This window comes from Sinohyriopsis cumingii, chromosome 14, assembly GCF_028554795.1.
Source record: "Sinohyriopsis cumingii isolate HCF-2022 chromosome 14, ASM2855479v2, whole genome shotgun sequence".
NCBI lineage: Eukaryota > Metazoa > Mollusca > Bivalvia > Unionida > Unionidae > Sinohyriopsis > Sinohyriopsis cumingii.
In genome coordinates this window covers 46770049-46787747 of record NC_142974.1, presented here as the reverse complement: position 1 = coordinate 46787747, position 17699 = coordinate 46770049, and the positions used below count along the sequence as shown (strand labels likewise).

The following is a 17699-nucleotide window of genomic DNA, read 5'->3' as shown; positions in this document are numbered from 1 at the left end:
ACACACATACAGGAATGCGAGAAAAACATGGTCACACATATACAGAAATGTGAGAAAAACATGGTCATACATAAGTACAAATGTGAAAACAAATAGCAAAAAAGGAGAACACATGTAGATTTGTGAGAAAAACATGGTCATACATATGGAGAATGTGAGAAAATCATGGTCATACAAATACAGGAATGTGAGAAAAACATGGTCATAGATAAGTACAAATGTGAAGAAAAAAACATCGTCATATACATGTTGGAGTGTGACAAAAACATGGTCATACACATTTAGGAATTTGAGAAAATGATAAAATATCAAAGGTGACATACAATATATATGTACTTACTTTTCCACTAGTACTTGTGTATGTTGTGGGAACGATCTTAACAAAATACTGGAACATCATTTGATCTGCAATGTAAAAATGTTAAATTCATTAGCAATCTTGCAAGAAATATTATAATGGAATAATGTTTACACGTGCAATAGATGGGGCCAGGATTTGCATTTCCTTGCTTGGCTTCTATACCCAGATACATTAATGGAATTGAAAGCTCATTCATATTTCAGTCCCTATAATTTCTTCGTAAACAATTTCACAGAATGCTGTCTTGCCTGGTCTATGAATTAAAATCCACTATTCAAGCATAATCACTTAAGATTGACACGAGTACCATATACTGTACATGGTACATAAATTAATATACCTACTACTGACCTTGTTAAGGGTCAAGAGACCTTGACCTGTAACTTCTGACATCAAAATCTTGATTGTATGCCTCATCAAGGTAAACACACCTGTGAAGTTTGGTGAAGGTATATTTAGTAAAATTCAAGATATTATGTAAACACTTATTGTTTAGTCAGATCCCTGTGACCCTGTCACCAGACTTCATCTTACATGTATTATGAAGGACAACATATCTACACATTTTGATTAAAACATATGATGAAACGAAGTCGCTAGTAAGAAAATGAAATTAGCAATCAAATACCAATGACCTCATCAATACGTGCATGATAAATATAAGGTTAATTAACAAACTGGCACATAATCTGACACAAGTATGGTCTTCAAGAGTAGTAATAATCTCAGCCAATCTATTACAAGATTACTTCATAAATACACAAAGGTCATGCTCCAATTAATTTTATCGAACATCTTGATGCTATAAGCATGTTTATCAAGTTGGATCGAAACACTACCAAAAACATTAGTCTCAAGAGGAGTAAAACAAATATCAACCAGTCTGATGCAAGAACACATCAGTAATATTCACAGTTATACTAAAACTCATGTAAAATCTTCATGATATTACAGAAGTTTAATCAAAACTGGGTCAAAATTTCCTTCTCTCGCGTGGTCAGCTCAGCCAATCTGATGCCAGACAACGTTAATAATATTCATAAATCCTGGTCATCATTGATCATTTTACAGCTTCATGATAAACACCTTTTTTATACTGAATTTGACAAATATCAGATCAAAGCTTCAACAATCTTGACATGCTCTGAGAGTCAAGCACAAGTTCATTTTATTAGCATGCACGGTGAACTAAAATAATAATAATAATAATTGTATTTCACAACAGTAACTCAATTACATATAACAAGTAATCTATCTTTAGACCCTGTGTGAGATATGTAGAGAGATATTAGCGTGCAATCAATCACCACTGATCTCTCATATACATAGTCACATATAAATAAACACAATCATACAGACTTTCATGTATACTGAAATGACAGCCAGGCTAGTTAGCAACATGTATAAACTCTATACAGACCAACAAATGAAATTATTAAAATTTAATTCTCAAATTTCAACTCATATATTTAATTACAAAAAGTATAAAGAGGAGGTGGATAGCTCTTGTGCTATTACTGAAGATTTACATTTCATCCTGACCACTCTGGTAGTTTTGTGATTAAAGCATTCACCGTGGATCCAGATGGCTGCAGGTTCGAAGCCTGGCCAATTCATACCAAAGACTTGTAAAACTGGTACTAGCAGATGCCTCATTTGGTGCTCAGCATAAGACTTTAGTGTTAGGTCAACCTGGTGTCAGGATAATGTGACTGGGTGGGACATTATGATACATGTCTGCAGAATGATACCCCAGTGCTAGACAGAACTATAAACTGTCACACTGCAGACATTGTAGCAATATGACTGAAATATTGTTAAAGCTACATAAAAAATCCAAAACACACACACACACACATTTCAATCATTTAATACATCTCTAGTGAACTGATGATACAGACTTCTTGCCAGTAGCTTCTCATGGGTCGGTGGTTCTTCCCTGGGTTTTTCAGGGTTCTTCCTCCACCATTAATACTGGCCGCCATGTATAGCCTATCGTGTGCTGAAAAATGGTGTTAAACCCTACAACAACAACAACAACAACAACAACAGACTTCTATTCATAACTTTGCTGGCCTATAATGGCCTGAAACTAATTTAAATAATTTTTGTTTTTGTTTTGAAATTAAACAGCTTTTGGCTGTCACTGATTTAAAGTATTAGATGTTGCTGGTTTGTCTGCCTTGAAAGTATTTCTCAAGTATAGAGGGTAAGCCTTAACAGACACTTTATACATCATGATGGATTTTGCTGGTGAAGTTGTTCTTGAATAAGTAGTATTTTAAGAATATCCACTGCCTCGATAATCTTTCCATTTCACCCATCTAGTAATATTTTACAGGTATCTTTCTGCAATGGAACAATTAAAACAAAAATAATATTGTATTTACTTCCCTATATTTTATTTCAACTGTCAAAATGTGGATGAATGTAGCTCTTTTAAAAGTTACCTGGCATTGTTTTAGAATAAAATGCTTTGTTTCTCTTAAATCAAATGTTCAGTGTTTGTTTTCTTTGCAAAGAAACATATAATCAGTCCAAAAGAAATTACTGTGAACAAGAAAGCAACAAATTTTGTCCTTGGAAACCACTTTCAATTTTTTTATATTATTCTAGAACAGTCTAAAACTGTCTCTCTTTAATTGCATTCTTTTTTATTTGTTGCTGTTTGTAATTAATGAAGCCTTTCTTTTATCTGTATTTACAACCATGCCATTCTACCAGTGCCCCTTTGAATACTGTTTAATCCCACTTGAAGATTTTTTTTTAAATTTGTGTAGTTCAGAAGTATCAGCATTTTTAAATTCCTGTAGTTCAGAAAGTATGATCATCAGTATACATGTTTATAGTGAAAATTTATTGTCACCTGTTTTAGTATAGTGGTTCACATACTTCTTTAAAGACATAATGAATTAGTTCAGGAGAATGGAAAAAAAATAGTCTTGTCTTTAGAGTCATGTTACTGTTTATATATATATATAAAAATATTGGGCCAAGCCGGGATTCGAACCCGGGACCTCTCGTACCCGAAACGAGAATCATACCCCTAGACCACTTGGCCGACACAAATTTGTTCAGCAGAAATGCAGTATACATCAATGATACAATTTTGCATCATCTTACTATTCATTACTTTCACTTCCAGGCTTTAAGACTTTAAATTTTTATTGTTCCATTTAATAACTGTTATCGTCTCCGCTATTTAATTTTCTTGAGTTACCGACGAATAATAAACGTGTCACAGTAAGATCATATAACTCAATTAGGCGCCTAAAAATGAAACGCATACCTTCCTTTCAAGCGCTTTTCAGACGAGGACAAATGCATTTGACTGTCCCACGAATTATTACCTTCAAAATCTTGTGGCTTTTGGAATAATTTGCGTTACCGACAAAATGTCATGCTTTTAGAGCGACCTTTTTAACTCCATGGCATTGAGCATTATCGGGCTTTGAAACAAACAAGAAAACAAGAAAACCAGAAAACAGGTAAAAATAAAAGTTAAATTCGACTGGCATACGCGCGTTTGTCACCGTATTCAGGTTTTTCGAAATTTAAGATACTCGTTTTCAACTACCTACGAGTACATCGTCACGTAGGCTATGAAAGTATGAATAAGATCTTGCACCTGGTTTCAATGCACCCAGAACAACGAACTATTTTTTTTTTAAAGACACGAAGCAATGAAGAATAGGATCAACTAAATGTTACTGGTTCGGGTCTCCCTAAACACAGTAATGGGCTGTAATGGAAAGTAATGAGAACAAAAATGTAATATTGCTAAAGAAATTAAGTAATGTACATTAAATATCATAATTTTTTTTTGTATGGACTTAATTACATAACTTATAAATAACAAATGTGGTTGTTATAGTGTTTTGTTAGTGTTCTGAATATGCATTAATGAAAATAACTGCCCAACAAATGGAATAACTCTCTCTCTCATCCTTTTTCTCTGGTGAGGTTTTTCCCCTCCAGAAGGTGCCTTTGGTATAGTGATTTTACCATCTGTCGACCTTACTGTTAGCTTATGTGTACTCTTGTCTTTGAGAAACTTTCTCATTCAGTTTCTGTTTCTTGACACCACATGTCAATAGAAACTCTGGTGCATATAGTTAGATGCCAGCTTAAAATTGCCTCTTCCAATCAATGATCTTTGGTGTCTATATACCAGCTACTGACAATCAATTATAGTACGTTTATCAGATTGGATATATTTTTTGCTTCAAGTTGGTTCCAATCTTTATGATATTATTGGCAGACTTGGCATTATTATTTGGCCAATGGGTGTCCACATTGTTCCCCTCGCAGTAAAGTTAACATGATCTTTCAGAATTGATAACATTCATTTTTCAAAGTATGGCTGCAAACCAGATGTCTTTTCCAAAATGACATCTGTTTCATGTTTCATTCTTGCTTTTAATACTACAGAATTATCAGCCTGTGAAATTCCTTCGTCACCAAAAAGGGTGTTTACAACTGATTTTATATCTTGCACGTTGACACCAACCCTATTTTTTAAATAATCAGTGACATATTTCTTCAAGTGAAGTGTACAATCTGTGTCCCTCCAGAAAATGACCGCTTTAAACTTTTATGAATTGTAGTTTCGTTATCTGAGCCGACAATCAAGTTTTCTATTTCTTCATCTGTGAAATGACTGGCAATGTGCAACATTTCAGAGTCTGCCAGTCAGTCTTTGTTTTCCTTTGCTAAGTATTTATACAGAATGATCAGTGCTAAAAAATAATAAATTTTCTTGGAATTTTCAGCAAAATTATTTTTTTTGGGTACATTTAAAAAACTGAATCAGCCACTGTTTGGTTGATTATAACAGTTACTGTTCCTGCCTTCCAAGGTTGGTTGATCGTAGCTAGTCCTGGTAGCATGACTATGAAAGTGTATCACAGCATACATTACTCAGACCAGATGTCAGCCTAAGCATAAGTAATTATGATATAACAGTGCAATGTTAAGATGATTTGTCATTATGAACAAAGAATTTATTTATGTAGCAATAGACAGATTCCAGTGCATTTTATATAAAGTTTGCAGCTTCCTTTCATGGTGACTTGTAATTTCTCCACTCCAGGCCCAAGATATAATTTTAAAGAGCCAACAATGTGACACAAAAATCACCAGATGATATATTTTGTTGCCAATAAGGACACAAAATCTCAATTCGTGACATTGGTGAAATCCAGCGAGATCCCTGAAGAAACTTTGACATTTTCGTACTTTTACGAAGAAAAACGTGTATATGAAAAAGCCAAACCACAATCATATTAAAATTAACACGCAATCTCTTCCCAAAAACGATAACTTCTTACACATTAATTTTCATGCTGTTCAAAAAGAAGAAAAAAAATTCGTGTACAAGAAAAATACATGTGAAATTTCAGGAGTGTCACATCCCTGTTATATCCGAATTTGTGCTATAATGGAGCATGCTATAGCGGGGTCAAACTGAGATTATAAAACCACTGCATTTGCCAGACATGTCCAGCAGATACAGGGGTTTCAACGGGCATGTAATATATATCTGAGCCAATGGACACTGGTCGTAGTTCTCAAATATGATCACATCAACTTTTCTATATCACTTACACTGTCACATGAGCACTTTAACAATGTGAACTCTGAAGATCACAAGGCCTTGTTTACATACTGTTCCTTTGTCAAACAATCTACAGTGATGTTACCAAATAAGTTTAATTCATAAAGGTGGAACGGTCGAAATTACACCATTTCTTTGCCAGATAATCATAAGGTGTCGCCGTTTAAGACTGGGCAGTATAATTTTTCCAATTCTTTAAGCACGCTGTAACTACTGAAATGCAAAACAAATGGTGTGCGATAGCTCATCTCCTGGACTTACAAAAACAAAATCTATATCTGAACAGCACTAATGGGCACTACATCGGTCTGTTACACCAAGTGGTTTGTGTAAGGTTGTCACTATCTGACCACGTTAATATTGATCAATCATAGCAGTTAATTGATGTTTTGCCAAAGTTAATAAATGACAGACACCCTCACCTCTACTATACAGCACAAAGTTTGCCGTACACTAGTGGGTCATGTCAAATAGGTAGAGTTTTGAATGAAATTATCAATGTTTTCATAAACTGCATGCCAATAGAATTTAACTTGCAGTCCAAGTGGCTCTGATAATGCACAGCTTGTAAAGACAGTTTCGTATTTAAAATCTTGGTTGACAGTTGCTATATGGTCTGTTAATGTTGATGTCATTTGTCTTTTTTAGCCCATATATATAGAATCATTTTCTGTACGAACAGAACAAGTCTTGTGTGAAACCAGGATTCTCCCTCACCTACTCCTAGGGAACAGGCCACAATTCTTAACTTGGAAATGGTTCATAGCCCACCCTTGAAGTATACTCACTTATAAAAGAAATTAATATGTGAAGTTGGTATAGATTCCTGGGTCTGCCCTTATTCCCCTGGTAAAAAGGCCTTGGAATCTTGATGTAGAAACCATTAACAAATCCCTCCCAAGAGAAATGCGGTGAGTCAGTGTTTAAGGTGTCAGGCACATGACCAGAAGGTTGTGGATTCCTACCATCTGATTTGCCTGGTTCCTCATTACTATGCGTTGATCTCATTGATAATCAAACTTATCTGAGATGATACAAGCTGACATACCTGTAGCAGGTCTGATCAAAGTCTGTCCAGAATCTGATCCCTATGGTGTTCACAATCTGACCCAATCAGACGCAAGACATCTTAATAACGAGTGACTGATTCACTCTGCATGAATAACTAAATCAATGTAAGCTTCATTTACCAGTACTTTTATACCAGCTACAAGTATTGAAAGTTTTTTTTTTTTTCTATTAAGAAACCAAGATGCCAGCGCCACTACCTGGGAGTTATGGTGTGCGTCAACCCAGCTGCTTTGACAGGATGAAGTATGGATTTATGGTTGGATTTTGTGTTGGTTTGGCATCTGGTGCTTTGTTTGGAGGATTTTCAGCCTTAAGGTAACTAAGGCAACTTGGTCCTTAAAGAAAACTCTAATAATCACAGTTTTATAAATTTATTTATAAATTATTTTATTCCTCATTAAAAAAAAAATAATTTGGGAGCTCAGATGTTATATATTTGGAAATGTATGCATCGGTTTATTTTCAGATTATCATTAAGTGGCTGTACTCCCACCCCCAAACAAATCATGAAAATAAAAGCAAGAAATTTGGGTACTCAGATGCCATATATTTGGAAATGTATATCATTATATTTTCAGATGATACTTTAGAGGTCTCGCTAGGATTTTAAAAATAGGAGTCTAGGACTTCCATTTTGGTAAAAATAGGAGTACCACCAGCAGATGTTGCAGTCCCCTCCCAAAAACTATGCAGACTAGAAGAACTATTAGTTGCCATTGAGTTTAATTTCTACATTCTTTATAACACTGACATAGCTCTTGTTTGTCCATCATAGTGAGACTGAATTAAAGAATGTCTTATTCCAAGCACTAAGCTAGGCATCACACGCTTTCTTACACTTAGCTACTGTCCCATCCGAACTATCAGCTCCAGCAACTTTACTACTCTTCTGAATCTCATTACAACTGTCATCAGTTTGCCGTTTAACCCCAAAATACTTATCCAAATTTGTGAATGGCATTTGTCTAAGTCTCAGAATGTCTTGATTCTGAGGTCACATGCACTGCTTATTCAACTAGACTCGGAAATTAACACAATATTAAAATCTAAAGCTGCTTATTTGATGTACTTTTATAAATTAACACATGTACATCTCTGAGTCTTTCTGCCTCCGAATTCAATCAATGTAAATATCAGAATATTTTCCCACCCAGCCGCCAGTCAAAGTCTATGAATTCACCACCCAGCTATTGCATCATGTTCCTTTGATGTACTCATATAATGGCTACATGTACATCAGGGGGTCTTTCTGCCACTGAATTCTGTCATTGTAAATATCAGCACAGCTAAAATTGCTCAGCACATTTTCCCACTAAGCAGGTAGCTGAAACAGGACTGGAAAGTCTTTGAATTTTTCCACCCACCTGTTACATGCATAAGGATGACTCCAGCCTAAGTGATTTTCTGCATCCCAGAAAAAAAATTGGCATCCAAATACACATAATTATGCGTTTCCAAGACCTCTGCCACTTGTTAAGTACCTGTAACTCTGCTTCCCCAAACCATATCATGAAAATTAGAGAAATTTTCCAACTATGAGGAAACCAATAAAATATGACAGAAATTGACTGATGACTTGACCAATTATGAATTGAACTTATATTGTGAATTTATCATCATTTATTAATTACCATTTAACGTGGATGTCGCAGCTGTTACATAGCATGAATTTTAAAGATCCAATGAACAACGATATTTCTCAGATGACACAACAACTCTGTCCTGTGTGAGGCAGTTTGTTAAAATATAGTACCAACCAAATATTAATGTTAGAAATCATAATCACTACCCTCTCCCCATCTGCAATAAATACCTTAATAGTCTTAAAAATGTTGAGGGATTGGGAAACATGGTGTTGATTCAGAAGAAAAAAAATGTTAACACTAAATTCTGCAAAAAAAGATGCACTCATCATGTCATAATCAGCATGGATGATGCATCCTTTGAAACCCCAACAGTGCAGGTATCTTCTGATTGGTTTGGTGCTTTACAGCATATCAACACAAGTAGGTTATTTAGTACAGAGTCAGATTGCTCACAGACAGTAGCTGCCACAGTGAATTTGACATGAGCTCCAACTTTTTCTTAATGATTCAACTAGCAGTTGAATTATGACAGATGACAAATATACTCCAAAATTTGCTTCAAGTGTTAATTGTTCCACTAATGGCAGAATGTAATTTTATTTTGTAAATAGATTAAGAAAGGATCATAATTATTTTATGACCAAACCAATGAATACATACAGTTTATAGTTCTAAGAGATTTTCTTACCAACATGTTTTACATGATATGATATAGATGAATTTTTCACAGTCATCATGAGTATATAATTATACTTCAAAATCATAACTATTTCTTAGACTGGTATTTTCCTTGCTTGAAAGTAATTGTGCAGCCAAAGAGGTTTAGTTAAACATGTTGAAATTTCTCCCAGGAATGTGACTGAAATGCTGGTCTGTTGAATTTGCTGTGTTATAGAATTATTGTCTTCAGAATAATTGCATGGTAATGTTCCCAAGCAAGACCCATATGGGTGCAGATCCAAATACTAGCATTGAATTAGACTGGGTTCGTCAAAATCGTGTCTTTGGGCAGGGCACCTTAGGACTTATAGTACTAATAATATGGAAGAACCAACCAGTCTTGAAATGGGTGAACTTAAAATAGAATATATATGGATTTGACTTGCCAAGATTGGTTGACAATGTAAGTGAGATTTTAGTAAAGGAGTATTTCAAGAGTTTATTCTAGTTTAACTGAAAAAAAGAGACAATGTTTTACTGAGATTAGCAACTGACTGTGGTGCAGAATTGAAACACATGTAGATAAAAAATTAAATTGCTGATATGGTTTTCTCTATAAAGATGCTGACGTTAAGCATGATCATTCAGAAATTTGAATTTTTAATATGTTTCCATAGATTTATTATGGCAGCTTAATTAGTACAGCGAGTCCTTTACTTGTAGCCTTGGCACTAAATAACCTGCTTGTGTTGGTGTGCCGTAAGGCAAGGTTAACAAAGCCCATTCCAACTTTAGGGTAAAAAAAGTAATCAACAATGTGTTTTTCTTCTTTAATTTTGGATTACTAATCTTGTGTCAAGAATAGCAATATCATGGAACCAAAATATATTAACCTTGCAAGTTGCCTTGTCAAAGTGCCATGCTTTAAGTGGTGGTTCTGTCACAGGTTTTATAAGCCATCCTGGTGAAGCAGGGCTTTTTAATGGAATATTGTATTTTGTATTATCTTGGGGTGCATAATTGTACTCTAGATTAAACCCTGCATCCTGTCTTCTAATAACTTTAAAAAATAAATAATTTTCTGAGATTCTCTTTGTTTTTACTGCAAATCATTCAGTGAAATCTTTTCTGAGATTATGTTGATGTTTTAGTTGTATGATTATAGCCATGTTTGAATATTTGCAGATAAACAGCTCTGAAATGCACTTTCAGAAAACCAAACTTTGTATTGTCTGTTTTGACCCCATTACCTGTGGTCATAAGATGCAAAATTTTAGTTAGTTGCTCAGGCTAATTTGAACAACTTTACACTAGAATTGTCTACCTCTTGCATATTATAAAATAATTATACACGATTCCTTTACAAATCCTACATTATTAAAAAATTGCGCTGTAGTAAACCAATATTGGAGATAAAGAGTAAAACACTTAAGTACTGCCATGACTGCGATAAAGACTCCTGCAAGGTTCAGAATTAGCAGTAGTCTGCTAGTCCAAAGCCTGTCAGATTAGTAGTTTTCCAAAATTTTAAAAGTCAGATAGCTTATAATCTTAATATGCATCTTGACATTGTTTAGTGCAAACGAGTAGTAAAGATTCAGCCAAATTTAATGGATTTCTCACTCTACTAGCCCTTCTGCCTGCAAAGAAATTTCTACAATGGAATTTCTTTCAAGTCTGTATTCTGATGAAAGACAAACTTTTAAGTTGTTTTCACTGGCTTTTTTTCAACCTGCCTTGGCAGAATCTTGACACACTGATTTGATAGATATGTGTGTGTATACATCTGTATATCGATCCCTTCATGCATCCACACCATATAATAATACCCTTAATGTTCAAGGTTTTTACTTTTCTGTTGTTTCAGTACCATTTTATTCTACTCAGCTCAGATCTGGAACATAGTATATATATATTTTCTTTTCAAGGTACATAAAATGCCCCAATTATCAACGTTCAGTCATGGTCAGCTTGTGGTGGTCTTGTTACCAGCCTTAGTTTGTAGTTGTTGCAGTTTGAAATTTTAAATACAGTGTGCATATTCCACATTTAAAATTCTGGCTTGATCATTAACACTTGCTTTGAAAATTATTAAGGCTGTTAAAAGACTGGTCAGATAGAACAGTTGTCAGGAGACACTTTTTCATGAAGTCCATTAAAATTAATTAGACATTTCAACACAAAATACTTGAAATGAGTAAGAGTCCTTGTATCCAGGACTCCCAGTTTCTTGTTTGCAGTTTTCTTTATACAGAACAAAATTTTGTTTTGTGAATAATTGTCTCTAGACTTTAATTGTAATAAAAAAACACTGTAGACTCTGGTGCTTAACCAATCCTCATACGGAACTGATGAAGATAATTTGTCTTTTGCAGGTACGGCTTGAGAGGCAGGGAGTTAATACAGACGGTTGGTAAAACAATGATACAAGGTGGAGGTACATTTGGGACATTCATGGCCATTGGAACTGGAATCAGGTGTTGATACAATGACATTTACTGACAGGACTCGGAATTCAGATTACATCAGTTATTCAGACTATTTTTACAGCAGGTGAAATATAACTGTTCAGTGTAGGAAATTCACCTGCAGATTTGGTTTTCAGTGAACTAGATCAAGGAGGACATTGGTGTTTACGAGAACATATTCAATTCTGGACAAGTTTTTAAATAAGTTTCTGATAAATGATCAAAGATAACTTATAATGGAGCAGTGAAATATCATATTTGAATTGTATTATGCACCCACCAATCAGGATCTAAGCTGCTTGCTTGAAAGAATCATTAGATGAGTTGAAATCACCATTATGACACATAGGTGTTTCCCACAAGTGCAGTCATTGACATGTTGACGATCATATTATGTTTATGACATTATGAACATCTGTGATGTTTCTTGTGGTTTTATTAATGAAATGACAAAGTTTGCTCATCTTGAAATAAAATTCTTTGCAGTAAAGTGAACTTTTTATGTTCTTTCCAAAGGCCTAAAAACTTATAGAAACTACTAAGTGAGAAATGAGAGAGTAATAATCCATCATATGTGTTGGTGTACAACACGGAAGTCACAATTTGTGGGCCTGAGCTTTGCAAAGCTTTGTTTCTGCCTACTAATTCACACACTTGGTTTGAATTTTTGTGTTTCCAAACAGTGGACAGCATATGGACTTGGCAACTGTCAGTATATTATGGAACAGAAAAATATTAATCTACACTGTTCACAGCTGGCTATGAACAAATGTCATATTATAGTATAAAGATAAGTATGTGTTCAAAATGATTTTTCAACAACACAATAGACTCTTCAGTTAAGCAGTAGAACCCACTGTTGACAAAACCCCTTCCCCCATCCTTCAAAAGATGAAGAATGGAATTGTACAAGTTTTACAACCCAAAACAAGTGTATGTTCAGATCTGTGGTCGTTTGGTGATTTCAATCTTTCCTTTTTCTCTAGATGATAATGGATAGTCACATGATGATTTTTTTTAGCAATTCAGGTGTTCTATTATACTTTGCTCAATAAAGCAAAATTTTCATCCATGTTTTTCTGATTTCATTGTATCATTATCACATAGCATATAAAGGGCTTTCATAATAACATGTACCACACTGTTTACAATTTTACATGCAGCTTTCTATTTATTAGCTTAGGTGATTGCACAAATGTGAAAAAATTAAATGCAACTTTCTATGGTCAAAAATTACCCATGTTTTAAATGCATTTTGCAGAACAGTGTATGTAAATTAAAAAAACTGATGCACTTTATTCCTGAAACAAATCACTAAAATTAATAAATTGCTTTGTCCAAATATTACAACTGGAAAATCACTCAGCTATTTGCATCAGGTCATTAAATAACTTCATTAGTAGTTATGGGAATACATATCAGTTTAATGTGTTTAGTGATTAGCCTCAGATGGAGTGCATCACATGTAATAACTGCAAAGGCTTAGATTGTTCCAATGGTGACTGTCTCCATCAACCGCCCATATTGTTCCATGTGAATAAAGTGGTACAAAATGTAGTTCTCAGTGGTGGCAAATAACATCCAAAGTTACTTTCGATTTTGATGTAAAGGACTGGGGGATGTTCTGATTGCCAAAAAAAAAAATAATCATCTGAATTATCTCCCTTTGATTTAGACTGTTATGCACTTTCTAGGATGAGGCAGACATGCACTACTTTAGATTTGTATTGATAGAACAAACACTGCAAGTGAAAATAATTTATTTGGTGGTCAAAAACCGATAAGAAGCAATTATTTTCTTTGTTGAAAATTTATTGAAGAAAGAAAGTGATGGTCAAGGTTTTACAAAAATGTCCAACCTGAAAGTATCTTAAAAGCATTTTAAGTACTGCTCATTCTAAAAGCATTTTAAGTACTTCTCATTCTAAAAGCATTTCAGGTACTGCTCATTCTAAAAGCATTTCAAGTACTGCTCATTCTAAAAGCATTTCAAGTACTGCTCATTCTAAAAGCATTTCAAGTACTGCTCATTCTAAAAGCATTTCAAGTACCGCTCATTCTAAAAGCATTTCAAGTACCGCTCATTCTAAAAGCATTTCAAGTACTGCTTATTCTAAAAGCATTTCAAGTACTGCTCATTCTAAAAGCACTGTATGTACTGTTCATAATAAACTGAATTCAAGGCAACTTTAAAGTGATCACATCATGACTATACCAACTAAACAATTACAACGGATTTATAAATAAATTTTGGTAACAACTTCTGGGTCACCTACAGATTGTGATGATATTAGGAAAAATGGAGAATGTGACAGTGAGAGAGACAAATGAAGGAGAATGCTGACAAGGAATTATCTCCTTTCATAGGGTACAGTAATTAAAATTTAATGAAAATGTTTCTTCTAAATGTTTGCTTTATTAACAAAGCTGCATGTATGAATGTATTTAAGTATGTATATATGTACAAACATTTAACAGCACTTCAGCCAAATAATGGCTATATAATGCCAAATAAAAGTAAAGTTCTACCAGTGTAAAATATTAACAAAGAAATAAATGCAGTAATTATCAAATAAAACACTGAATGATTATATGTGACACTGAAAGGTGTTTCCCAAATTTAATATCTCATTTGGTTAGAAATACATGCATTTGGTATACTAATTTTTTCTCTTTGTTATCTGCATGATATAAAAGTGAGAAAATATAGGAAAGTCTTCATCCTTGACAAGCGGAGATTGTGCTAATGCAACTGAAATGACTATTTTCATAGAGCCATCCTCACAATTTCATCATTTTTGTTTTGGGGAGGGTGTTTTCCTTCTTTTAGTCAGTGGGATCCACTACTACTGTAAAATAAGCTTGTTTGCAGTTTGGGAACACTAAAATGAGGGAGTGCTGTGTAGATCGTTTATATGAAAAATTAGATTATACTAAAACAACACTACATTGTATATTTATGCTTTTGAGACCAGTATAGTTGACTGATCTATGATCACTCATTACCTTAATAGTTCCCAGACATGATTTTTTGCCATTTTAAAGCGGAATTCTGCTTTTCTCCTGACTTGAATCAAATTTTTCTTGAAATAGTCCTTTTTTTTATATCTCTCTCATCCAGTTTGTAAAAAACAGTCTGTCTGGTCCCATTCCGCAATGAGCCATGTAAATTATTCGTTCCATACATTAGCACACGACTCTTGTAAAGAGCATTCTGATTGGTCAATGATTTAAATTCATCCAATGAATCTTCGTTTAATGGAAACTGACGGCAATGGAAAGAAGAAGCATGCTTGCAAAACATGGCGTCCCGAGTTGTTGAGACCATGACATGTTAAGTTTAGATAAAGGTTTAAAAACATATGGAAATGGCTTGAGCAAAACGTTGACGGAAATTTAGTAGGTCAGTTTATAAGAAAAGTGAACGCTAGATGACTAGCATTTTGTGACCTCTGCAAGAAAGATCTGAATTACGGTAATCACAGTTGGAAGCATTTGGAACAGCACCTACAAAAGAAGCTGCATATGGAAACACTGGAGTGAAGGAGGCATCTGGAAAAAGTGCAATTAATTACTATAAGAAGAAAGATTTCTTGCATAGAGAACAGATGTAGCCATCTGTCAGAATATGCACACTGCATGTCACCAATACAAGCACCAGCTTGAAAGGAAAAATGCTCTCACTGAAAAGGAAAAGAAATGATTGCACATTGAGCCAAAGAAGTCATTGGTGACAAAAAGGAAGGCTAAAGAAATCTTTGCCAAAGCTGCAAAAAGAGCTCACTGGCAAATCAACAGGTTGTGTCCATTGGAGAAAAAGACAAGTGAATGTATGGGATTATTTGTGTATAGTTGATGTACTTGGGTGTTTATTTTACAGATTTGTTATGAAAACAGAGAAGTATAATATATTTGCTGCAAAAATTGACAAATTATTGTGACTTAATTACAATGTGAACACTGCATCAATATTATTGGAGAACAAATTCATGTGATAATAAATATTGTGAAATTATTTAAGTAAAGTTGAACATTTTTGGAAAGTTTATTAGTTTTTAAAATGATTATTTTGGTTTATTTTATAATCATTTACACCTAGAGCAGTTTTTTTATGAGTGTAAAATAAAAAACTGCATTTTTGGACCCCCAGATTAGGGGTACTGCCCCTTGATACCCTGTTGGGGGAGGACCCCCAACCCCCCTGTAAATCTGTTCAGCGTTTTTTATGGAAGACCAAAATCAGGTCTGAGTTCTGAGGTAACAAAGGTCTTTTATGTCCATTCTTTCTTTCTTGTTTGGATATACATAACTCCCATAATCTTTGCCCAGATAAATGAACCCACTTATAATGTGGGGTCAGGTGTTGATCCCAGTTTTAAACACTAGAAAACATTGGACCCTACTTGTTTCATGTGAAGAAAAATAACCAAAAATAAAATGGCAGATGAAACCTTGATATATTGCTATTTTTGTCTATGAAATGGTGATTAGCACCCCATAATATGAAGCATGAAATTCTTGTCTTAAAGAAGTTAAATTTTCTTTCGAAACAACATTCTCAATACATTGTAAATAATAATATTCAACAAAATTAAATCAGTGAAAATGTCAGTAATGCCCAATGATGGCAATACATTGATAGATAAATAAATAAATAAATGCCAATTAAATAAGTCTTGTCAAGTGAAATTTGTTTTAAATCAGGCATAAGTGTAATCATCATAAATGCAATACGCCCTTTATTAAAATGTGAAAACTGTCAATCTAATGTTAGAGCTATGTCTACAACTGCTTCTGTGAGAACCTAATTACATGCTGACTATGTGATTCTGACTTGTGGAAATATCTGTTGTATTCTTTCACTCAATTAAGAACACACCCTGCTTTGTATTATCATGTTAATTATGTCATTTGTATTAAATCGAATATATAGGCTGGAATAAAAGAAAAGTTTAAAGGCACAAAAATCTTACCTGCATAAAAGCTAGAGGTCATAGGTCAGGTCTACTTGTTTAAACTGATCATCAAGCATTAATATTGGTGTGCAAGTAACAACCTTAAATTAAAGTAATCTACTCGTTCACAAATGTGATCAAAGATAGCAAGGTCACCAAGCAAAATGAGCACTTGCTGATTAGGAAGATTTGTTTCACACATACTGTTCATTATGAAGAATAAGTTTAGATTCTGTAGTGAACTTAAAATTCCTGAATTGGCACTCAGAGATTTGCTCAAGAAAGAAAAAAAGTTTCACTATCACATGAAATGAAATTAGAGCATTAATATTTTCACTAATGATATTTTAAAAATTGAGTTTTGACATTGACAGTTGTTTCATGAAAAGAATGTCTCTATTTTGGGGAAAAAAGGAGTCTTGTTTTATTGCAAATCAACAACAACAAAAAACAGTTACGTAATACACAATGTTTTTGTGTATATATGATGGTTGCTGAAACCTTGGAGTAATGCTAACATTCTTTTAAAGGTTGTGTATCTAGCAAACAAAGGTAATTTAAACAAAAAAGTGAACAACTGTATTAGAAAAAACTCTTTATTGACAATTATTCCCTACCCATTTGCAAAACAAGTATTCAGTAATTGAACAACCCCATTACCACTATTCCCCACTAAGGTTTTTCTCGATGTACAGCAGGGATTGCATCCCCTTCTTGATTCTGTTTTGAGATCCTCCAATAACATGCACCCTTGTTTACAGTGCAACCTGTTTTTGGATCTCGTTGTTGTTGTTGAGTTTAATTACAGTGGCGTGTGCACAAGTGTGCATGTGCCACTTTTTTCTGACTGCACCGCAACCTACTAGTTGTTCCTGGGAAAGGGAATGGTGCCACCTCCCCCAGGCTTTTATGGATTCAAGGAACCCTGATAGTTTGGCCTCAATCTATGGGCCCATAAAGGTCCCTTACAGTTGAATGGTT

The 17699-nt window shown here is 34.2% G+C and overlaps 2 protein-coding genes and 1 non-coding gene across 3 annotated transcripts in view; 1 reads left to right on the top strand and 2 right to left on the bottom strand.

Moving 5' to 3' along the window:
• The window catches only part of LOC149783701 (endoplasmic reticulum-Golgi intermediate compartment protein 3-like), a 70415-nt gene that overhangs the window by 19640 nt on the left and 33076 nt on the right, over positions 1 to 17699 (bottom strand). The window contains exon 10 of the mRNA XM_089931943.1: positions 341 to 405. Within this exon, the coding sequence (XP_089788069.1) occupies positions 341 to 405 (65 nt within the window). The remainder of the gene's footprint in view (positions 1 to 340; positions 406 to 17699) is intronic.
• Trnap-cgg (transfer RNA proline (anticodon CGG)) lies at positions 3351 to 3422 on the bottom strand. Its single transcript has one exon. It is a non-coding gene; the product is annotated as a tRNA-Pro (tRNA).
• LOC149783702 (reactive oxygen species modulator 1-like) lies at positions 3696 to 12831 on the top strand. The gene is made up of 3 exons (XM_089931942.1): positions 3696 to 3849; positions 7223 to 7364; positions 11671 to 12831. Exons 2-3 carry the CDS (start codon positions 7231 to 7233, stop codon positions 11777 to 11779), a joined length of 243 nt encoding a protein of 80 aa, XP_089788068.1. The 5' UTR covers positions 3696 to 3849; positions 7223 to 7230; the 3' UTR covers positions 11780 to 12831.